The 23,199-nt window shown below is 51.9% G+C and overlaps 1 protein-coding gene and 2 non-coding genes across 3 annotated transcripts; 2 read left to right on the top strand and 1 right to left on the bottom strand.

The window, feature by feature from the left end:
• Positions 1 to 2,473: 2,473 nt before the first annotated feature.
• On the bottom strand, positions 2,474 to 2,544 carry TRNAG-GCC. The gene has a single exon. It is a non-coding gene; the product is annotated as a tRNA-Gly (tRNA).
• Positions 2,545 to 2,627: 83 nt separating this feature from the next.
• LOC100546971 (protein VAC14 homolog) lies at positions 2,628 to 21,894 on the top strand. Its single transcript, XM_031555406.1, has 13 exons — positions 2,628 to 2,645; positions 2,865 to 3,059; positions 5,122 to 5,289; positions 5,939 to 6,001; positions 7,108 to 7,215; positions 8,041 to 8,150; positions 9,242 to 9,348; positions 10,044 to 10,178; positions 10,380 to 10,532; positions 12,342 to 12,402; positions 18,795 to 18,939; positions 19,500 to 19,565; positions 21,874 to 21,894. Exons 1-13 carry the CDS (start codon positions 2,628 to 2,630, stop codon positions 21,892 to 21,894), a joined length of 1,350 nt encoding a protein of 449 aa, XP_031411266.1.
• TRNAG-GCC lies at positions 11,266 to 11,336 on the top strand. Its single transcript has one exon. It is a non-coding gene; the product is annotated as a tRNA-Gly (tRNA).
• Positions 21,895 to 23,199: the final 1,305 nt, after the last annotated feature.

The following is a 23,199-nucleotide window of genomic DNA, read 5'->3' as shown; positions in this document are numbered from 1 at the left end:
CAGGTCTGGGAGGGAGACGGGGGGAGCCGTCCTTAAAGCCTTTTAACCCCGGGTAAAGGTGTGTGGGAGGTTGCTGGCGCTGCCGTGCGTCCTTTAGTTTGTCAGCGCATCTCCCCCGTGTGTCTGAACTCCCGTGCTGTCACTGTGGGCGCTGTGCTGCTCTGTGGCCGCGCGTGGGAAGGACCTGTCCCCTTCTGCGCTGCCCCACAGTTCTGCCAACGTCCCCACGGGATGCAACCGACAGCAGGCTGAGCACAAGCCAGCGGTGTGACCTTATGGTCAAAAATGGTGTCCAGAGGTGCAATGCATGGATCGTGGCCAGCAGGGTGAGGGAGGTGTTCCTCCCCTCTTCTCTGCTCTGAGGAGGGTGCATCTGGAGCTCTGGGTCCAGTTCTGGGCTCCTCCATTCAAGGTAGACAGGGAACTGCTGGAGGGGTCCAGTGGGTGGTGGCTAAAGAGATGAGCTGGGCCTGAAGCATCTCCTGTGTGAGGAAAGGCTGGGAGCTCCGGGGCTGTTCAGCCTGGAGAGGAGATCTTGTCAGTGCTTATAAGTCTGAAGAGTGAGAGTCGAGTGGATGGGGCCAGGCTCTTTTCAGTGGTGGCCAGCAGCAGAACAAAGAGAAACGGGCACAGAGTAGAGCGCAGGAAATTCCATAGGAACACAAAGAAGAACATCTTTAATGTGAATCATAGAATCACTCAGGTTGGAGAAGACCTTGAAGTCCAACCACGACCTAACCATCCTACCCTAACTCTAACAACCCTCCACTAAATCATGGCCCTGAGCACCACATCCAAACGGTTTTTAAGCACATCCAGGGATGGTGACTCAACCACCTCCCTGGGCAGCCTATTCCAGTGCTTAACAGCCCTTTCTGTAAAGAAGTTTTTCCTGATATCCAACCTAAACTTACCCTGGCACAACTTGAGGCCATTTCCCCTCATCCTGTCACCAGTGGCAGTCACTGGTGAGGAGCACTGGAAGAGGCTGTCCAGAGACGTGATGGAATTTTCTTCTCTGGCGATATTCAAGGCCTGTCTGGATACTTTCCTCTGTAACCTACTGCAAGGAACCTGCTTTGTCAGTGGGTTGAACTGGGAGATTTCCAGAGGTCCCTTCCACTCCGTATGGTTCTGTGATTCTGTGAACCAAGCAGCCCTGCTGACTTGTTTTGCCCCAGTACTGTGGCTTCATGGTTGATTTATACTAACCAAAATCAGATTTGGGATCTGCTGATGGAGCTGGGCACCCAAATTGCAAAGGCTATCAGGATGAGGAAGACAGAGTCCAACCCTTTTTACAGACGTGTGGATTTAGCTCAACCTAAACTAGTCACAGAATAGCACTGCACGTGTCATTGTTGTGCCTATGGCATTGTGTGGGGAGGAACTCACTGCCTCAGTGTGGGTACCTCCCAGCTCTCTGCCCCGTATTGTGGAGCAGCTCCTGCTGTGTGCAAACTCCCTCACACTGTGTACATTGCTGTTCAGTGCCTCTTGCTTCTCTAGTTCACCCCTGAGCCCTTTAAACTCAGAGGGGTCATGAAGTTGTAGAATGGCTGTGGGCAGAGATGCTAACCACTAGATCAGCCTGCCCATAGCCCCTGCCAGCCTGGCCTTGAATGGCTCCAGGGATGGGGGCACCCACAGCTCTTTGGGCAACCTGTTCCAGTGCGTTCCCACCCTATGAGTGAAAAACTTTCTCCTAATATCTAACCTGAACCTCCCCTGTCTCAGTTTAAAACCATTCCCCCTTGTCCTATCACTAGCCACCCACATAAAAAGTCGGTTCCCCTCCTGACTCCTGGGATATACAGTTTTTTTTTCATTTCAAACCAAATGAACAAAATCTGTTCATTAAATCTAGCCTGTAAAGAGATTCCCTCTGTGCTGTCAGGGCTTGCTGCATGCTCCTCGTGGTGCTGGGTGGGACTGGGAGGCAGAGCTGTCGGCCTGGGGTCAGCATTTTGTGAGAGTGGCACCAGCTCTGGCCATTACCAAATTCATCTTCGGGATGGAGAAGAGTAGGTGGGCTTTGTGATGCCTCCAAGGAGAAAAAGGGCAGCAGCTGTGTTCACAGCAGGGTGAGAGGAGGCTGACGCTCATCATGTAGTGAGGAGAAGACCGTAAGTATCTCCTGTAATGATTTGCTTCGGCTAAGCAGTAGGTGATGGGAGAGTGATAGCCAGCGAGAAGCGGGCAGCATGAGATTTCCAAGCCCCTCAGAGCCTGTCTGGCTTCACGCAGCTGGGGCAGGGTTAGTGCAGAGCTGAGACTTGAAAACTGAGAGTGAGATACCTAATGTTGGGGTTGGCCAGATTTGGTACAGCAACAATAAAAAAGCATATGGAGTTTGGCATTGGAAATCTTTGTGCCTTCAGCACAGGTTGAAGTAATGATAATCGTTTAGGCTGAGATACTGAGGCACCTGTCCTCATCCTGTATGCAGAAGTCAAAGGAAAAATAATTCTGCTGCATTGGCCGGGAATCGAACCCGGGCCTCCCGCGTGGCAGGCGAGAATTCTACCACTGAACCACCAATGCTCCAGCTGTGTGCAGCTGCCTGCACAGCTGCCTTGACCCGGCGCTGCTGGGAAGGCTAGTGGTGAGGTGGGAAGGCTGAGCTGATGGGCATCGCCTGCGAGGTGAGAGTGGGCAAGCAAACAGAAGGGGAGCTGGGGCAGGACCTGCTTCGGCGTACAGCTCAGTGCAGAGGGTATTTGCGTGAGGTCATTGCGGCTTCTTTTGCCTCTCAGTCCCTTGGGAATGGAAGGAATCCTCCTTCTGGCCTGGTCTCACCTTCTCCTTTGTAAAAGCTGCTTTCTGGCAGCCACAGGGAATTGAGCCCCCAGGCGTTTTATTAGACAAGATCTGTGGCTTCCCGTGTGCTTTCCTCTTCTCTCCCCAGGCTGGTGCGAGAGTTTGTGGCTCAGAACAACACGTCTCAAATCAAGCATGTGATCCTGATCCTGTCTCAGGAGTTTGCACTCTCCCAACACCCCCACAGCCGGAAAGGGGGACTCATCGGCCTGGCCGCTTGTTCCATCGCCCTGGGCAAGGTAAATGTGGGTGATTTTTGGCTCCCTGTAGTGGGAGAGGAACAGTGCTCCACGTGGGCCAGTCAGAGAAAGCTGGCTGCTCCCCAGCTGCGTGGCATCCCGTGTTGCAGTGTGACACCAGGTTGTGAATGAGATTCCGCAGCAGATCAGCCACGTGCTGTGAGCACTGGAATGCTTTCTGGCCTGGGTCAGACCTTGGCAGCTCCCCAGCCTTGGTGTCAGTGCATCTGTGTTTCCAGCTGATGTGTTTTCAGTGAGTGTTGCTGCTGAGCTGAAAATAGGGCTAGGCTCAGCAGGTTGCAGCTGAGGTCTAGTCCTGTTCAACAGTCAGCTGAAGCCAACCTCTTTCTTCTGAAGTGTAAAAGCAGAATATACCTTCTGCTGACAGCTGGTGACATTGTCTCCATTTCTGTATGTGCAGCTGGTTACCCAGATGGCAAAAATGAGATATGACTTGGTATTAATGGAACTTACAAGAGGCATAGGCCTTCCTTCCATAATTCACCACACTCCAGCAGCACAGGCAGGGAAGTGTGGTTAAATCTCGGACCAAATTATGCCAGGTCAAAGCAAGCAGGCAGTGTGAGGTGTAAAGTTGTATTAGCCTAAGTTATAACTTCTTATTGATTTGGTAGAAGGTTTCCCTGCTGAAAGCATTAATCATTCAGTCCAGCTCTGGAGGTGTTACATGGATGCCCATTGTGCTCCTCCTGCTGAAAGCTGACTGATTTCCATCCCAATTAAGAGCTTTCTCCCTTGCTTACCTCTCATTATAAGCTCAGTAAGTTACCTCTGGGGTTCGGCCAGAGCACACAGATCCCTGCTGAGGGAGCGGGGACTCTGTGGACTCAGAGCTCCGTTGGGCTTTTCAGTTAAACCACGTGGTTCATTTTGAAAATGTTTACAAGGGAAGGAGTCATTTGGGTTTCTAGTAGGGCGGACATAAAGAAAGCACAGAGCTTAGGAAGAGCAGAGTGTCTCTCTTAGAAGCACTGCAAGGTGTATTTTAATTTGGTTAATCTCCTTCTAATGAGAGTCACAACCATTTGAAAGAGACACTCCGAAGCCTGATGATTAACAGCCTTTAAGCTGATGGCCACATGCTTCTGAGCAATGCTCCTTTGTCATCCTACTGTTAAAGTGCGTATCACTTCTCTCTGGGTCAGCAGCACTCCATTCTGCTGTCAGCCCATAAAGAGCCCTAGAGATACAGCTGGGAAGCTTAACCCTGCTTTGCCTTCTGCACATCACTGGGGCAGAGCAGCTTGTGCTCCTAGGGACTGGAGGAGTTGTGTTTGGCGGCCCTGAAGGACTCTGATAAAACTTAGAGCTGAACTCCATAATCTGCTGGTCTGCATGTTGTTTATTTTCTTGCCATTTCCTTTGCTAGATGCTTGAGAAGTGGCAGCCTGTTTGCTCCATGTTCTGTCTAGCGTGGCTCTTTCAGGAGGACAGACTTCAGCATGTAAAACAACAAGCATGCTCTCTGTAAGAGTGGTGCTGCACTGTCTGCTCTTGCCTGGAAATCAGAGCTCCAGTTGCTTCAGCTAGGAGCTGTGTCCAGCTGAGCTCCAGGAGCTGTAGCACCTGTCTTTAAGCAGCTGCACACACGAATGCTGCCTGTTTTCTGGTAGCTCAGGCCTGGGTGGAGTTGGTCTTTCTGGAGTGAGTGCTGGTTTTCTTTGTGAAGCCTCTATTACCACATCCTTCCTGCTGCCCAGCTACAGGTGATACAAAGAATAACCCAACAGATGTGGCTCTACTGAGTTGCTCCTCCTTCTGGGAGCTGTGTTGCTTTGCTCAGTTGTGAGGTTGTAGGTAGGACTGGTCTGTTGCTGTCTGATGTTTGGGGTGACCTGGAAACCTCAATGGCTTTACATAGAAACCAACACCTGCAGCAGTAGCAGTAAATAAAAATGGTAGTGATACTGGGCCAAGCACAGGCCACCATGGGCCTGAATTCTTGCACCATACCCTTGTGCTTTATTCCAGGATCCATGGCAGTGCCATCTCTGTCCTCTCCCCATGGTTCTCAACTCACCAGTCTCCTTCTGTCCATCAGGACTCTGGGCTCTACCTGAAGGAGCTGATTGAACCAGTGCTGACGTGTTTCAACGATGCTGATAGTCGGCTGCGGTACTATGCTTGTGAGGCCCTCTATAACATTGTGAAAGTGGCCAGAGGCTCTGTCCTCCCACACTTCAATGTGCTCTTTGATGGCCTCAGTAAGGTAAGAAGCTTCCTCTAAGACCCCAGGGGTTTTTCCTTTCCTTCACTGGAATAGTACATCTTGTTCTCTAGTGCTCTTCTTTCCAGGATCAAACAAACCAAGTAGTCTGATACCATCTTTTTAAGGAAACTGGTCTGCTTTGACCAGGCATGTCTGAAGGTCTGCACATAAATGTTTTTGCAGCAGCGTGCTGGCCTTGGTGTTGAGGATGCCAGAGTTCACTGTAAGATACCTTGTTCTTGGTTTCCACCTCCAAGATGCATTTTTCTGCTCCTTACTCAGTGGTGTAAGACACTGCAAAGTGGCTCTGCAGCACCACAGCTTTTTAGTCATGTAGGGTCAAAACCCTTGTCTACATGCACTCCTCTGTGCAGCTTATCTTGTTTTTGTGTCAGCGCCCACATTGTGGCAGACATGGAAACCTTCCTAGAGTGGGAAGGTGATAGGAAGCTTGACATGCCCCTAAGGAAGTCTCCCTGCAGAATTTGTTGGAGCCTAATGATGAGTCAGAGATGAAGGGTTCTCTGTATCCATCCCAATGATATCAAAATAGAGCAACAATCCTGTGAACCTGCTAGGAGCTCCACTGCAGAGATGGGAAAAGGCCTGGGACCTGTTGTTGTAATGATTTTGTTTCTGTTCTTTACAGCTGGCTGCTGATCCTGACCCAAATGTTAAAAGTGGCTCCGAGCTCCTAGATCGACTTCTGAAGGTGTGTTTCTCCTTCTAGCTGAGAATCCTTGGTGCAGGAGGCAAGTGTGGTAGGCAGCTTCAACGTGCCTGCAGGTGCCTGCACGCTGCCTGATGTGTCATGGCAGAGTTCTCATGGGGACATGCTGGTCTAGCAGGCTGCACCTGCTAAAATCATCCCATAGGGATCCTAGGCTTCTGCCAAAGTGGTTATTTCTATCGCTGGTTGTAGCTTGATACATTGAGAGTCTGGTGGCTGGTTTGAGGAGCTTGTAGATTACTGCAATGTAAAATGGATGTTTAGCTGTTGGGAGCCAGGTCTCTGGGGAAGCAAGGATTTAGGCTGAGGGAAGTTGCACCTCCGTCCTGGACAGCAGGAGGGCTGCTCGTCTAATTTTCTTCCCTTCTCCTGTGCCTAAATGAGGAACAAAGAGAACTGAAGATCAGAGCTGCTGCTCCCAGGGTGGGGGCACTTGGTTCCTCTTCCTGTTCTGTCTGCTGAGGAGCTTGTACTTCTGCAGACTTCACGGTCCAATGGGAGGGAAGTAGTTCCCTGCCAGGTCATGCCCCCTCTCCTCATTAGCACTGCAGTTAGTGCAGTCTCCACATTCCCTGTTGCAGTCCTTCCTGTTGGGAGCTGCAGGGCAGAGGGGATCTGCTCTACTGCTCCGGTGTGAGGGACTTTGTTATGCAGCAAAATCTGTCAAGCGTATAGGAAGAGCTCTAAGAGAAAGCCAGGGGACTCTGCAGTCACTGACACAGATGATTACATCAAAGTTGCTTGCTCATGTGTGCAACGCACCAATGAGGCACGAATTAGAGAAGGTCCCACCCTCCTCCTGTTCAGCCAGGCAGTAGGAGCCTTCCTCAGTGCATCCAGCACGAAGTTATTCACTGCCCGAGGGGGAATTCCTGCCTCATGGTCTGAACAAACCATATGATTCTTTCTCCCAGAGTCTCCCAGCAGCCAGGAGAGCCTGCTGCTCTCTGACAGAGCCGCTTGTCAGCATCTTGTGATCCTTATCCTGTCATGTGCCTTAAAAAGGGCTGGGTGGACGTGGCTGGGTGGGGGCAGCGCGTGCTGGGTGCTGGGCTTACTTTCTGACACGCTCTGCTTGGGCTCTGCAGGACATCGTGACAGAGAGTAACCAGTTTGACTTGGTGGGCTTCATCCCGCTGCTGCGTGAGAGGATTTACTCCAACAACCAATATGCCCGTCAGTTCATCATATCCTGGGTAGGTACACGTGTGCTTCTCCTCCAAAGCACTGCTGCTGGTCGGCATCCCGTGCCTGGGCAAACACCAGATGTCCACAGTGATGTGTGCACGCAGGGACCTGAGTTTGCTCAGGCCTTATTTTAAGTCATCAACTTCTGACTTCTGCTTCTTTAAAATGCCAGCTCCCTGTGACATCGCCGTTGCAGTCACACATACACGATGGTGCACTTCTGCCACTGTTCAGGGCTTTGCAGAGCAAGTTAGAAAATACAGTCCAAGCATTGCTTGTATGAATAAATGTATCGTGACCTAGAGGTTACAGTCTCCCAAGGGACAACACCTTACTGTTTGCTTTCCAAATGCAAGTTTAAGGGTCCCCTGCAAACCCAGCAGTGATGGAGAGATGTTGCTGTCCATGAAGCAAGTGATCTCCGTTCACTTCCTGATTTCTGTGCAAGGCAGAAGCTGCTAATAGCTGACCAGGGCCTTGGGGGGATGTGTGTGCCTCAGGGCTCTCTATTTCAGCCATACTGTTTGTCTTTCCACATCTGCTTGTTGGCATTTTGACAGTTGTTTGTGATCCCTGCTGTTAAGGAGCTGTGATTGGAAATGCAGCAGTTCTGCAGTCTGATCCCTTGCCTCCTTCGCAAGCCCAGCTTCTTTCTGAGATGGGCAGCTCCACGCAATCCTCTTGTCCTTCCCTCCCCGTCCCACACAGGCAGCCGTGCTCCCCTCCTTCCTGTAGCTCAGTGTTCCTCAGTACCGCACCAGATTTGTGCTGGTGATGTTAGTTAGCTTCTCCAAAACTCACCCATCTTCTTTCTTGTACCTTCCCCGAGCTAGATCCTGGTCTTAGAGTCTGTGCCTGACATCAACCTTTTGGATTACCTGCCAGAAATCTTGGATGGGCTCTTCCAGATCCTGGGAGACAACAGTAAAGAGATACGAAAAATGTGAGTGTGGAGGCTGGCTGGGGGCCAGGTCTTTTGGTGTTCTGCTCTGGAGCCTCGTGCGTTGTGTTAGTCACCCTCTCCATTTGTTTGCAGTTCTACATAACTGTAGCTAAACTACACATTCAGGGTGGGAGACGAGAGCAACCTGGCTGGGTTGTTTGGTGGATCAGTGTGTCCTTGGCCAAGGCCTCCCTTCCCCAGGTTGTTGTGGCTGCAGCGGCTGTGGGGGACATGGTGATGTTTGTGCTGTGGTACAAACTGTTCTGGCTCAGTGCATCCATTACCTCTCCAGCCCCTGTGCATGGTGTCATAAAAGGGATGCTTGTGTGCTTTTGGGGTAGGAGATTTGCGAGCAGCCTCTCAGCGAGGTGCAGCACCAACCCCAAGTCTCCTGGGTGCAAAGAATAAGCAAGCACTACGAGCTGGCCTTTCAGATCCATTGCTAAGACTCAGTTTGGAGGAGCATTTTGAAACAGAGGAGTGGCTGGATGTTCTCAGTCAGATCAGAGGATCTTAGCTCTTGCAATGAACGAAAGTGACTGGACCTGTTTGATAGGGCATAAGTAAGTGCTGAGACAAGCCTGGGTCTTTCCCACTGCCAGGCCCTACCAGTTCCTCCTTGCTTCTTTGTTTCCCGGGGCATACATGTCAAGGAACAACTACTGAAAGCTTTGGGGATCTGCCCTCCCACCTCACCCCTACCCCTGTTTCCCTTTGTGTTCCCAAACACGTTCTTGTTGTCAGAATGGAAGATGTGTGGGACTTCCATTGCCTCCATCTTTCCTGGTATGTGTGTGTGTGGGTAGGGTAAATTTGGACCCAATATGGAGCAGGTGCACTGGGGACAGTGGCCCATATCTTGCTCTTGTTCCGTAGGCTGTTCCTGGAGCAGATAAGACTGCTTGTCTGTTACCTTGGGATGGATTTGTACTTGTGAGTGCCAGTGTGTCCTACAGTCTGCAGCCTTTCATTTGGGGCAGAGTGGATGTATCCAAGTTCCATTCCATGTGTGTCCTTGCTGTGTGTGTGTGGAAGGCTGTCTCTGACTTCCCTGGTGGCAGAGGAGTGTTTACCTGTCTGTCTGCCTTCAGGTGTGAGGTGGCTCTTGGGGAGTTCCTCAAGGAGATCAAGAAGAATCCCTCTAGTGTCAAGTTTGCAGAAATGGCCAATATTCTGGTGATCCACTGCCAGGCTGCAGGTGAGTGTTCAGTGCTAAGCTGGCAGGAGCTGGAGCATCCATCTTTGGCTCTGCAGTGTCAACCCATTGATTCAGGCTCGGGGTTTTCCTGTTTACCAGCCATGTTACACCACCTTGCATCCTTGCCCTTTCTTTGCTATTGTGCATGCTAAAAAAAGAGTGGCAGGTCTCAGGAGATCTGCCTTTGTGTGATGTTTTGGAACAGTTCTCCCATGGCTGGCACTACCACTTTTTCCACCTCAAATACAGAACAGGTGTCATCACAAGTGTACAGTAGTGGTAGTGCCTGAAAATTAAATAACTGGCTGTGGGTAGCACGTGTGGTTATCCAGCACATCTGGAAAGGGGACTTGTTTTGAGAAAGAACCTGAGATGGTACTCGTTGCATTGACAGGGCAGTTAAACATGATGTGCCTGACACTTTGTGTTAGTGCTGCACCATAGGGTCTGCTGCATATGCAGTGATACTGCGAAAGCTCAGTGCTTTCTGAGAAGGATATCTGGCTTTTCCCAAGCTTGGCTAGCTCCTGTGTGATCCCATACTAGAGTTTGTCCAGACTAAAGACTCTGGTTGAAGAAGAGTCCCTTCCCTTTGAGCCCTGCTGAAGTCCAGTCGGCTCTGTGGTTGCAAGCACTCCTTATCCTGTGGAGTTTGCTGTCGTTTCCCTCACCTCTGCTCGTCCTGTGTCTTCCAGATGACCTGATCCAGCTGACTGCCATGTGCTGGATGAGGGAGTTCATCCAGCTGGCTGGCCGAGTGATGCTGCCTTATTCCTCAGGGATCCTGACTGCTGTCCTGCCGTGTCTCTCCTACGATGATCGCAAGAAGAGTATCCTTGTAACTGAGCTGCTCCCAGAGAGGGCCAGGAGGAGTCCTGCCCCCTGAGTGCTAAAAATCACCCCAGCCATTTGGATGTGAAGGGAACTAGCTGAGGCAGATGTGGTTGGGCTGCGATGGCTTCTCTGTGGCTGGCCAGGTATGGCACCTAGCATGCATGAGACTGCGTGTTCCTTACACCGCCTCCACTCAGACATCAAAGAGGTGGCAAACGTGTGCAACCAGAGTCTGATGAAGCTTGTCATCCCAGAGGACGACGAAATGGATGAGGCCAAGCAGTCAATAACCCTGTCAGCAGAGCCCAACCTGGAGGAGCCTGTCTCCAAGCCAGAGGCAGCATCCAGCGGTGAGTCCCTGTTGGCCTGGACCATTGAAGATGAGGTAAAGGTTGGGGAAAGGTCTTGAGAAGGTCTTAAGTTGGTTTGGTTGCCTGTGGCAGGGAACCTCTGCACTTTTCCATGAGCACTGGGGTCCTGTTTCACAGCTGATCCTCTGCTGAGACACACACTTGGTGCCACCTGCAGATCAGCTCCCTCGTCCAACCTGCAGCCCAGGCAGTACTGCATGGTCTGGTGAACATCCCAGCGCATTTCACATCACCATGGTCATTAACTTGTGATGGGAGGCCTGGAAAAGTTTTCAAGTGAAAAGAAACTAAAGCTTAACCAGTTTAGGGGGGCTGATATCTGCAGACAGCAGTGCATTTAGCCTTCCAGCATCCCCTCAACAGATGCTATTGTCCCAGGATGACTAAAGCTACCTCTGGCACATCTATGTTGGGCAGGCATGTTAAATATATGTAACATGTAAATCACATGGGCTTATCTATTCTTCTTCTGGGGTTGCATGTTCAGCCCAGCGCTTCCCTGTAGCATTGCCCACAAACACCGCTTGAAAAATCCTGCTGCAAGAGGGGACGGAGAAGGTGAAAATTAAAAGGCAGAAGGGTTTTCTTGTGCAGCAGCAGCCAGGTAGGTGGTGAGGAGGCGTGCAGCAGCCTGGGGCAGCAGGGCTACACTGTCAGCATGCGCAGCTGCAACGGGCAGCACAGCCGGCGGGCGCAGGGAGCAGCCAGCGCAGCATTGGTGGTTCAGTGGTAGAATTCTCGCCTGCCACGCGGGAGGCCCGGGTTCGATTCCCGGCCAATGCAGCAGCTTTTTGGATGGGATGAAGGGGGAAAATGTCATACCTTGTTGGAGCAGCAAAACTTTTTTATTTTTCCTTTTCTTCCCTGATTGTCGTAAGACAATCCTTGGTTAAAATATCGATTAAAAGTGTGATTGCGTTAATACTTAACCCTTTGCGTAGATGAGAGCGCTCCTACAAGCAGGCAGGCAGGATCAGGGTGATGCTTTTACAGCTGAAAATCTCTTCTGTGCTCCCTTTGTGCTGATGTGGCAGTTCTGCTGTGTGCAAGTAGAGGCAGCTGGCAGCAGGGGGCATAAGGAGCCAAGTTCATCTTTTTACGCTTTGTCACTGTGCTTGTGAGACCCAGGTCCAAACTGTGTCCAGCACAGGCTCCTCGTCCTGCACAGCTCGAGCTCTCTAAAAATCTCAGTAGCCCCTTGCTGAAAGATTGCTTCAGTAGGGCTCAGCCAAGCTGTGCACTGGATTTAAAGAGGCTCTGCAGAGACCTGTCTGGTATGGAGCAAAGGCTGGAAAGCTGCTTGGGTTTATTGGTTTCCACATGGAGCCACAGCACGGGACAGCTGGCCAGGTGAGGATGATCCGGTGCTCAGCCCTTCCTGTGCTGGTGTGCTGTCCTGTGGCCATTGAAATCTGGACTTCGGGAGGCAGCCCTCCAGACCTGAGCTCCTTGTTACAAGAATGTGTATCTCGTAATTTGAGCAGCATAGCACAAAGTTCCTGGCTGTCTGAGCTCACTGGGGGGTCCTCCCCCAATTACAAAGAGGGAGACCCAGAGACGCAGGTCTGAAGATACACTTACTTTTTAAGCTTGCATTTTACTTGGTGGTTGTACTGTACTAGCTCTGTGCACAAGCTTGATGATGAGTGTAAAGTGCTCGCTGCAGGGAAAAGGGATCCTCGGGGCCCTGAAACAATGACTGGAGGTGCCTGCAGAAGGCCATGCTGCTCCTGCTGCCTGCCTTCCCTGTCATCCCATTCACTGTGTGTCCTTTCTGTCTGCCTGCAGGCTCTCTGGATGCTTCTGGTGACTCCAGTGTGAGCAACGCCAGTGTCTGCACAGTAACCAGGTAGGGGCTGGTTGTTGCAGACTATGAGTGACGGATGCTGACAAAGCTGTGGGAAGCATGATGTGGGTTGGAAACCAAATGGGGTCTCAGATTGCAGTGGAATGCACGACAGAGGATGCATTTGCACCTCAGAGTCTTGTCTCAGTGGTAGATTCATGGATTTGTTCGATTTGAAAGGGACCTTCAAAGGCCATCTGGTCCAACTCCCTTGCAGTGAGCAGAGGCACCTGTGGCTCCATCGGGTGCTTAGAGCCCCATCCAGCCTGACCTTGAATATTTTCAGAGATGAGGCATCCACCACTTCTCTGTGTAACCTGTTTCAGTGCTTCAGTCCTCTTAAATGCAGGTGTTGCCCCCTCAAGAAACCTTGCAGAGCTCCCTGGGAAGGCAGCGAGTGTGTGTGCACTCAGAGTTCTGCACCTCTTCTGTATTCAAGCCACTCTGGCTGGCGATCCCTGCTAAAAGGAAGGGAGAATGTGGGTGATGGTTTTGATATTGGCTCTTCTAGCTTGACCACAATAGCAGACGCTTGGTTCCCTCCTGCCTTTGCAAGGAGTTTATTTCATGCGGAGGCATCAATCTCATGTGAAGAAGGGGGACACAAACCATCTGGAGCCAGTGGAAGAGCTTAAAATTCAGCTTCGTGCTGCTGCAGCACTGCAGTCCTGGCAGCCCACCACAGCACGGTGCTACAGGGCAGGCGTTGAGGCATGGCTCAGGGCGTGCAGCCCAGCTCCAGCTGCCTGAGGGATGAGGTGTCCTTGCAGCCCCTGCCACCAGCCTGTCCCCCTGCCAGCCTTGGTGGCATCCATCAGGCCCACGTCTGCAGATTGCTGCTTCATACCCAGCATGATTGCTCCCAAAATTTCATCTAAATCATCTCCCCTGCAAATACCTTTCTTTCCATCCAGCTGCCAGGGAATTTAGTAGCAAATCCATCTGCTTTTAGAACCATCTTTGCTTTCCTCCTGCTGCCTGCAGTACCGTTCCAAAGAGACCGTTATTTGCCGTGCTTCTATTGTGCTCACACGTGTATTTATACCTTGTTGTGATCCTCAGAATAGCATGCATTACTCTGGCTGCATCCTGCCAGCAGTCTGACATGTGATACCCATCGTAACATCCCTGAGCACTGCAAGTGTCAGCTTTTCAGATTTGATTTTCTGTATCTCTCCATTCCCTTTTTGCACTCCCGCAAAGCCCATCTACTCCCTCTTAATGATGCCCTTGATTGTTCTCCTCCTACAAAAGCATAGATTGTTTCCATTTGTCTCTAGATTTCATTCTATGGCTCTTCAGTGGTTTCCCCCAGCTTCCCTGTGCTCGCTGCATCCTGGCCCTGCTCCTTGCCAGCCTCCCACACTCATGGCTGCAAACTCAGCCCATAAAGTTTAGCAGGTGCTGGAGTGGGCGTGCACGAGGCTGAAGCTGGAAAGGGAGGAGAGAAAATGAGGCACTAAGTCAAAAGGATACGTGATAACTGCATCTCTGTCCTGGAGAGCTTGCATCTGGGGGGGAGAGAGAGTGAAGGCAGTGAGACTGAGCTCAGTGGGACACATGGGGAATGCTGTTGTCTCCGCTTGGTGGTGGATGTTCATTGCTCCTGCTAGCTGCCCCATGCAGCAATGAGAGCTCATTTTGTAGCATTGTAGACAAGAGAATGTGGAGTTGAGATTGCCTGGGTTTGCAGAGAGATTTCATGAGCTCTCCTAAGCCCTTTGGAATGGGAGATACCAGGTTTTGTCATGGAGTTTACCTGCCAGGATGGCCGTTTCCCCATGCTGTGTGAGTACCTGAAGCATTTTCCCCATGGTTCTCATTATGGGGAGTTGGCATGGAGCTGGGTGGGCTGTATGTGACCATGCCCATTATTTTGCCTGTCCACTTGGGTGGCTGGAATCCAGGGGTTCTGTTCTGTCAGAAAATTGTCTCTTAAGAACATAGACAGCTGAATTGCACCTCTAGTGCTGGCAAAGCACGGTAGCTGGTGTAGCAGCAGCACAGACCTCTGCACCATGAGATGCCGTGCTGGGAGGGCAGCAGGAACCAGCTGCAGCCATAACTCCCACTGGGGAGCAGGCAGCTGCCTGCACACCGAGTGCCCACTGGGTGTCAAGGCAGGACCGCAGGAAACCATTCCGTTGACATTTGAAGCTGGGAAGCCTGCGGACAGAGGAAGTTGCAGCTGCCTTTTAAGATGAGATCACTCTGTGCTTGTGTTTTTGTTCATTCCCCCTGCTTCCCCCGGTCTCCCCTTGAGAGCAAGGGATGAAGCGAGGCCCTGCGCCAGCGCCCGGCTCTCACGCCCCTTCCCCTGCCCCTTCCCCTGCCCTCCCCATGCAGACGCCTGCAGAAGGATAACACTGCAGCAGCAGTGAGAGGAGGAGGACCTCGTTCAGCAGGGGCAGAGAAGAGGGAAACCGTGGAGGCATTGCGTGAAGATGCGGTCCAAGCAGATGACGAGGTCTGAATGCTCCGTAGATGGATTCTGGACACGTTCCTGGGGCCATAAAGTGACCACCCCCACTCCTAAAATGTGCTGTAGGCAGTCCAAAATGCTTCCATGGTAATCACCGACTTCGCTTGGAACTTGGAGAGAGCTTCCTGGTGGCATTTACTTGGAAGCGAGGACCATGTCTGTTCTGAGACAGGGACTGCGGGGGTCTCGGGGCTTCCCAGGGAGGCAGAACTCCTGAATTCAGCTTCTGCAGAAGAGATAATACGAGGTTTCAGAGATGCTGAAGCCTTTCCGTGGCCCAGCTGGACACTGCTGCCCCTGCCATTGTGAATTCGAGTCCGGATCGGGAAAGAGAAGTGGAATTGTGGCTGCTGGAGCAGAGCCCTGATTTCCCTGCTGGAACGTGAGCTGCTGAAAGACAAGCAGACATCTGTCCTGCGTCACTGGACCAGCGTGGCTGGAAGGCATTTTTTATGCTCTTGGAGCTTCCTGACTGCATCAACAAAGCTTGAAGGCTTGAGAACGCCTCCCAGCCATCCTGCCGGGCTGATGGTTGGGCATTCAGCAGGGTCAGGTACACAGGTGTTAAACTGGTGTCAGGACACCAAACTATTGGTCAGGAAGGCTTGCCTCCTTCTCAATCTTCCAGGCCTGGTGACCTTGGGACACTGCTCCAGATTGCCTCTGGCAGCCCATGGCCTTGGTGTGACGTCCCTCTCGGGCAGGGCTGGCAGTCCTGAGCCATGAGGACAAGCATTGTGGCCCTGGTACGACCAGATGTCGTTCATCCTCTGCGGAGAGGGCACACTGCTGCCACGTGGCTCAGCCGTGTTTAGATCAGGCAACTGGAGGAATGGTTGTTAGGGCTTAGTAGGAAGCTGAAATTGCAGCGTTTGGCTCCAAAGTGCTTTCTTGGGGAGGCTCCTCCTGAGCTTCCTCTGCGGTTTGGAGCAGGAGAGGGTGCAGGAGGGCTGCCCTGCTCCTGCATGCCGTGGAGGGATGAGGCGGGCTGTGCTCTGTCCCTTGCTGACCAGGGGTCCTCGAGCATGCCACCTCATTCTCTACCCTGGTGCCTGCAGCTCGCTGCACTGGGTTGCTCTGCTGAATTCAAGCCTTGTAACTGGGAGAGCGATTTGTGTTCCTCCAGCACTCGGAGATCACAGTGAGCAGGAGGAAGCCAAGAGCATCAAAATAGGAGGGAGAGAGGATGAACAAGCGACAGCTTGTGGGACAGAGAGCAGAAAGGAACTATTTACCTCCTGGCCACTAGCTCAGGCCAGTTCAGCAGCACAGCTGCCAGCCCATATGGGATATGCCCTTGTGACTTGGACCACATTGAAAGAACCTGGATATTTCCACCCTTGGCAGTGCAGCTTGCTGAGCCCGCTTAAAGGCTAGAGCCTGGCCTGGACCTTAACCTTGTCTTAAAACGGGGTCGGGAAAGCAGCTGGGCTGGGCAGGAGGCCAGGAGGGAGATGACAGCTCAGAGATTGGCATGAAAAGGAACCGCTGTGGAGAGAGATGGCAGGAGCCCATGAAGAAAAGGAAGAACTGAGAAAATGAGTTGATAAGGGAAATGGGGTGAAAAGCATTGAATGCACTTGAAAAGTGGGAAGTGTTCCCATGCTGGAGGATGCCTTGTGAAATGGCAAGACCACGTGCTGGGGGGGGGATTCAGCTTCCTCAGCCACTGTTCTGCTCGAGCAAAAGGTCCCAATGTCCAGAGGCAAGAGCCTGGTGCAGCTCCCACCATTGCTCAAACCGCCAGAAAAACTGCTTGCTGCAGCACATGGACTGTGGAGGAGGTGCCAGGGCTGCACAGTGGAGAAGAATCTAGGGTAGTGGGTTAGATGGAAGCGATCGCATCTGACATCTGCCCTGGCACAGCTGTCGACACTGGGAGCCTGCGTATCAGCCCGAGAGGATTGCATTAAAGCAATGCCATTACCCTCGCTCCCAAACTCCTGCTCTGGGCTGCCTGGGGATTAGGGAGAGCCGGGATGCACGCCGAGCTGTGAGCATGCTTCAGAGCTGCAGCTGTGCTCACTGTGTGTAAGCAGTGCCCTCCTCCTCCCTCGAAACACAGCAGCACAGAAATCTGCTGCTGCTCCAGCCTGGAGGAGCGTGGTCAATGGGACCACCGCCGTACCCATCCTCTACCACAGGGTAATGGGTTTTGATGAACAGGTCTGGAAGTGGCCTCTTCCTCCATAGCACAGCATCCCCCCTCACAGCAGCATCAGGGCCACCTCCAGCCCAGCCGCTCTGTCAGCCTCTGCAAATATCAGGCACGTTTCTCACATTACCCAGAGCTTTTTCCATCCTGTTCAGGCACACGGTGTATTTTGGCGTGGAGATGTAATCAGGTCAAGGATTCGTGCTGCTCTGCAATCAGGAGCCTCGTGGTGGCAGGTGGAGCGCAGGCTGTGTACCAGAGAAGAGCTGGCTCCTCGGGAAAAGCAGGAAGGGGATGGGGAGAGCAGCCTCATCTGAGCTGTTCGTGTGTCTGTTAGAAGTGGGGAGCAGGAATAGGAGGCTAGGGCAGGGGGAGAAAGGTACAGCTCTGCTCATCAGCAGCTTTCTGGGTTCACAGGGGCTTAAATCCATTGGGATGCTGCTCCCCTTAGGCATGTTGAGGCCTCTAAGAAGAAGCCAACCAATGGCTCGGACCCATCTCTACTTCTCTCCGTTCTGAACATTTGATTTTTTGCCCTCGGCTGTTGTTTGCAACATCAAAGCACAACTTAGGCCAACTCAAAATGCAATTTGCAGGCCCAAGCATCTGTTCAGTGACACAGATGAAGCAGTCGGATATTTGCAGGGCTGTGAGGGGGCTGCAGCCTCCTCGCCTTGCCCTTCCAACACGTGTCCTGGGGAAGATCAAATCCTATTAAGCCGCCGTTCTACTTGCAAATTATACCATGAGAAATCTGCCCCTTAGGATTTCTTATCAAACACGATGCAGAGGAGCTCTGAGCACGCTAGAAAAACCTGCAGGAGCTCAGCCCAGCCTTGAATAATTCAGTAGCTGGAGCAGGAGAGGAGTGACTTAGCTCTCAAAGCAGCCCCGTAGCAGAGAGCTGCATCCCAAAAACCACTGTACCGTCTACAGTCAGTGGTGTGAGCCTGCTGGGTTAGTGGGGGCTGAGTACCCTCCCCTGGTGGAATGGCCCCGGTGGGTGGAGTCTGAGGACATTTGGTTGGATGTCTTCTGGAGGTGTCTGAACCAACCAAGCTTGAGTTGGGTCCCGATTGCACGTTATGGGTCTTTAGCCTTTGTACCCCAAACCTGATGACTGCCCTATGAACCAGTTCCTCAGTGTAGTCGTGCTGCAGGATTCATCTAGCGTGGTGTGTTGTCGTGCGTAGGTACCAGCTGTTTTGGGAAAGTGGTAAAGCTTGAAGCCTGGAAAATTTCTGTTCTTTCCGAGGCAAGTTTTTGGTGCGCTGCTGTGTCTCTCACCGTGCTTCCCATTCTTGTAATGCCAAGCAGAAGCTAACCTACACCATATGGGCAAAGCTCTGCTCTTTGGACCCATCGTGTTTGCTGCTCCCTTTCAGAGCAGATGTGAAGACTTGAGGAAAGCAGCAGTGGGGTGCAGCAAGCCAGCATGGGTTAGGCTGTGTGGTTGGAGCAGCTGGAAGCCTGCAGGCAGCCAAGCCAGAGCTATTTGGGTGTTGCTGATCTTCCTTCCTCAGGCTGAATTTATTCCCTGCGTGCATGCAGCATATGCCTGGCCTGCATTGCTATGACCCCTTGCAAGCCCTGAGCTTGCTTCCTGGTTCTTCTAACAAGCCGCAGGGATGATTTAGATTGCTTAGGGTTTGAGCTGAGGTGTTGGATGAAGGCTCTGGTGTGTTACAGACCTCTCCACCATGGGGGGATTGCGTTGGGCATCACAGTGCTGAACCAACTCTTCTCCTTTTTGTGCAGCTCTGAGAGAATCCAGGTGACACTCAACCTGGATGGAATAGTTCAGGTGTTGGATTGCCACCTTCATGATACATCCATTGGGATGATGACCAGAATTGCAGTCCTGAAATGGCTCTATCACCTGTACATCAAGACTCCTCGTAAGGTAGGTCCAGGACTCGGCACGTGAGCCCATTGCTTCCTCCATGAGACTCAGTTTGTTGGAAAGGGGCACCCAAGCTTTAGCCTTTGTTCCTTAATCTGCTGGGACCTGGATCAGCTGGAGGTGCTACAGAAGGCCCAAGTGGGGCTGACACTGCTGGAATGCCAAGAACCTTAGGAGTAAAACCGTGGGATCAACAAGTCCCTAGGCTGAAGTTGGTCAGTGGGACTTGGCAGTGGTGTAGCTCTGCAGGAAAAAAAAGTAGATATGTGTCACTAGGAGTGGTTGTGTGACTTGGTCGTGGGCCTTTGTAGCACATGTAGGGGCTACAGCTGTGCTGAGCTGCCCCAGAAGCAGGTCTGCCTGCAAACTGCTTTGTAACCAAGTGCCTGCATTTTTCATGAGGCGGTTGGCTGCTACTACCCTAGTAGCTTAAGGGAGATGCTTTCAGGTGAGATGGAAAAGACTGGCAAAGCTTTCGGCAGCCTCTCAGGGAGTGCACCGTCCTTTGGTGGGTGTTGGTCTGTCTGTGGAACTGATGCCATTCACCTCCCTGATTCTAGATGTTTCGACACACCGACAGCCTCTTCCCCATCTTGCTGCGGACCCTCTCAGACGAGTCAGATGAGGTAAGTGCTGCAGCCCCTGCAGAAGTCTTTCTGGAAGCCCAACATCCCCGCATCCAACTAAGCTTTGGAAAAGCTTTGTCTGGTATGATCGGGTTAGACAAAGGGATTTCAAGGCCTTGGTCACTAGGGTGTTCATTCAGCCCTGTTGGTCCTTGCACTGTTGCAAGGACCAGTGCAGTGAGCCCACAGAGCTGCACAACTGAAGTCCCTCCTGGCTCAGTTCAACTGGTTTCTTTTGCATCCTCAGAGAGCCAGTCCCTCAAAACCTACTTGTATGGATGTTCTTTGCTTGCCTGGGATTCAAGTCCCAGTCTGGGAGTCAAGACCCCGGTGCTATGCCTGGGAATGGCTCTTGGCCAGGTCCTCGGTGAGTGGGAATTCAGACATTGTGTGACAGCTGCGAACACAGGAAGGAAATATTTTCCTGTAGATGCTGGAAAATTTTAGAGGCAAGCCCTAGCAAAATGGTTCAGCAGCAGCAGCTTTGCCTGGTGGAGCTATGCTCAGTGCCCAAAGCCTCTACAGGTTTTTCCCAGAGCCACCCCAGCACATATACATTCCCCCCACCAACATGCCACCCCAGACTGCAGGGCAAGCTTCTTTCTTTCTCCCCTTCCCATGTCCTTTGAATCAGAAGTCAGACACTACCTCATAGTCTGTGTCAACATGCCTTTGAGACATCCTCTGAGCAACCACGCTGGGCCCGGCAGTGAGCAGCAGTGCTGGGGAGAATCAGAGAATCGTTTGAGTTGCAAGGGACCACTGAAGGCCATCTAGTCCAACTTCCTTGCCATGAGCAGGAACACCTACGGCTCCATCAGGTTGCTCAGAGGGCTTGGCCAGCAGCCTTGTCGCCTTGTCCTGACACGCTGGGCTTAGGGACAGAGCTGAGGACTAAGCCCATCTGCCCCAAACTGTGCTTTAGGAGTTAGCTTTCTGGCAGCAGCTTGCCACCTTCTTGTTAGATCTGCAGCAGCATTAGGCTGGCTCAGAGTGAGCAAAACAAATCCAGCAGCCATGGAGGAGCCAGCTTGCTCTGGCCTCACTCTCTGTGCCTTCCTGCCTGCTCTTTGGCTCCTCGATGCAGAACTCTCCAACTCCAAGCTAGCTCCTTCACTTTTTTTCCCAGTCTGGTCTCCTCAGTATTGGCACCTTTCTCTTTTTCTCGCCCCTGCATTGCGCTCTGGAGCACTTGTGGTGTTCGGGTGGGACGCTGGCAGCTTAGGCTCTCTTGGCTCAGGCCCTGGTAACACCTCTGCCTTCAGCTGCCCCGGGTTTGGATGCATCCTGCACAGAGCTGCCAGAGATCCTCAGCGTTTCCCACGCCAGACCTTCCTCGTGGAATAGAAATCACGTGCTCTCTGCACCACGTTACACGCTCAGGGCACCCAACCCCACAATAAATCCCTTGTGTGAGGGGGCTGTGAAGAGAGGAGGAAGGGAATGAGCAAGCAAGGGAATGACTTGCACTTGCAAAGGCAAGCGGCTGCCTGGCCATTTTCCATACCCTGCTGCTTACGACGCAGACCTCTCCAAAAGAGTCCCCAAGCACACATCTGCCTTTGCAATGCTCCAGAAAGCCTGCATCTCGCAGATAGGCTCTCCAGCTTGGCAGGAGACTGCTGTGAGTCATGTTGCAATTACACTGCTTATTAATATTTGAAAAAAGCAGCGAAGAAAGGACCCTGGTGATGCATTTCCTCCATGTGACATAACTGGGAATGGCTCAAAAGTAATTTTAATCTGATTTATTTAATCCTGTCTTCTATTTATTTAAATGTTTGGGGGAGTATTTTTTTTTTTTTTTTTTTGAGGAAATCCATCGACAAGTCAATCCATTAAACATCACTGCTCAGCTGGCTCCCAACCAGCTCTGCTGAGAAAATAGAAATGGCCAAAGTAGTAGAAGGGGGGTACAAGCTAGGCATTTTTTGAGGAGGGTGGGAACAAATTGGAATGGCTGATCTGGAATGTGAGCGCCCAGATTTTGCCAAGAGACCCAGTTAGGATCCACAGATGCAATACAGAGAAGCTGGAGCAAAGCTGAAGCAAGCGGTTCCCTTTGATATGTAGACAAGTTGGGATGTGAGGCTCCTGGCTGTCAGGTTCTGCATTGCTGCCCTGCGTCACCGTGCTCTGATTTGCACGCTGGCCTATCCACGTGTGTTTGTGAGCTGGTTTTGAAGGCAACCTTTAAAAGCTGTAGTTAAAATTTGATGTGGTTAAAAACTTCCTTACAGCTCCGAGATAGCAGGATGCTGGGGAGAGTGTTTTTCTCTGCACAAGCTGCTGCTTTCATCTTTCTCAGCTCTGCTACCTGCTGGCGTGAGGCTGAGAGCTGATGTCAGAGGTGGTGAAGAGTGGAAGCCCCAGTCCAGCACTCACAGTTAAATGCAGCACTGCTGCAGAGGGCAGGACCGGCTCTTTGGGTTATCACCCTCTGCAGGCTGTTGCAGAGGCAGCTCCTAGCTTCCCAGCTCATCCCAGCCTGGATTCCAGGTACTGTACTTTAGGTGAATGCAGCAGAGAAAAATGGGAAGTTATGACCCCATTTATTTTCTTTGTTTGGCTTCATTTTCCTTTCTCCAACTCCAACATGGAGTTCCGTACATGCCCCTTCATGCTGATCTGCTGCTGTTGGTCTTGTGGGCTGGGACTTCTGCCTGACTCAGTGGGGCTGGGGGATGAATCATAGAATCACAGAACCATTAAGGCTGGAAACGACCTCTCAGATCCCCAAGCCCAACCCACCCCACCCTGCCCACTGCCCACATCCCTCAGTGCCACATCCCCAGGCTCTGGGACACCTCCAGGGATGGTGACTCCCCCACCTCCCCTGCATCACCCTTTTGGGGCAGAAATTGTTTCTGATGTCCCACCTGAACCTCCCCTGGAGCAACTTGAGGCCCTCCCCTCTCATCGCTTCTACCTGGGAGCATTGGCCAGGCTGGGATTGGTGTCTGATCTGAAGCAGGATAGAGCCCAGCTCCCTTCTGCTCTACTAGAGGAAAACTGCCTTAATGCAGGCTTTGGGATCAGTAAGAAAATCCCAATGATCTCTTAGCTTGCATCCTTTGGAAGTTCGCTTCTGCACCTGACAAGTGATGGGGAGCGGGGGCCCTGTCCTGAGCCCAGGACGTTGTCGTTCACGAGTGTATTTTACTCCCTGGTGACAAAACGTGGTGGCTCTGAGCATTGGGCTGCTTTCTGGCAGCTCTCTGGGCTGTGCTGTCCTATTAAATCCCAGCAAATTTCTCCCGTTGCGCCCAATCCCCAGCACAATGAACCTAACAAAAGCTTGTGCCAGAGCGAATCGCCGTCTTCGTGAGTTTTGGTTTGCAGTTGTGCTCTGTTGGTTTTAGGTCCATTGTGTTCCAGCTCCCAGCCTTTAATTCAGCACCACTACAATATTGTGATCCCGTGCAAAGCAGAGAGCATGGAGAGTGCAGAGGGAGGAGAGCACTGAGCACGCCTGGCTTTTGTTTTCATGATTTTTATAAATATTTTGATATTTATGAGATAAATATTTTCCAGGGAGAGACTCCAGGCGCTTGGATACCAAAGCAGGGAGGTTACCCGTTCTCAAGAAGTTGCACTTGAGGGTGTACTTTAGGGCTTTAATGGTGGGGTGTAG

The sequence above is a fragment of the Meleagris gallopavo genome, chromosome 13 (assembly GCF_000146605.3).
Source record: "Meleagris gallopavo isolate NT-WF06-2002-E0010 breed Aviagen turkey brand Nicholas breeding stock chromosome 13, Turkey_5.1, whole genome shotgun sequence".
NCBI classification, from domain to species: domain Eukaryota; kingdom Metazoa; phylum Chordata; class Aves; order Galliformes; family Phasianidae; genus Meleagris; species Meleagris gallopavo.
Note: the sequence above shows the minus strand (reverse complement) of the source record. Positions and strands in the feature narration are given on the sequence as shown.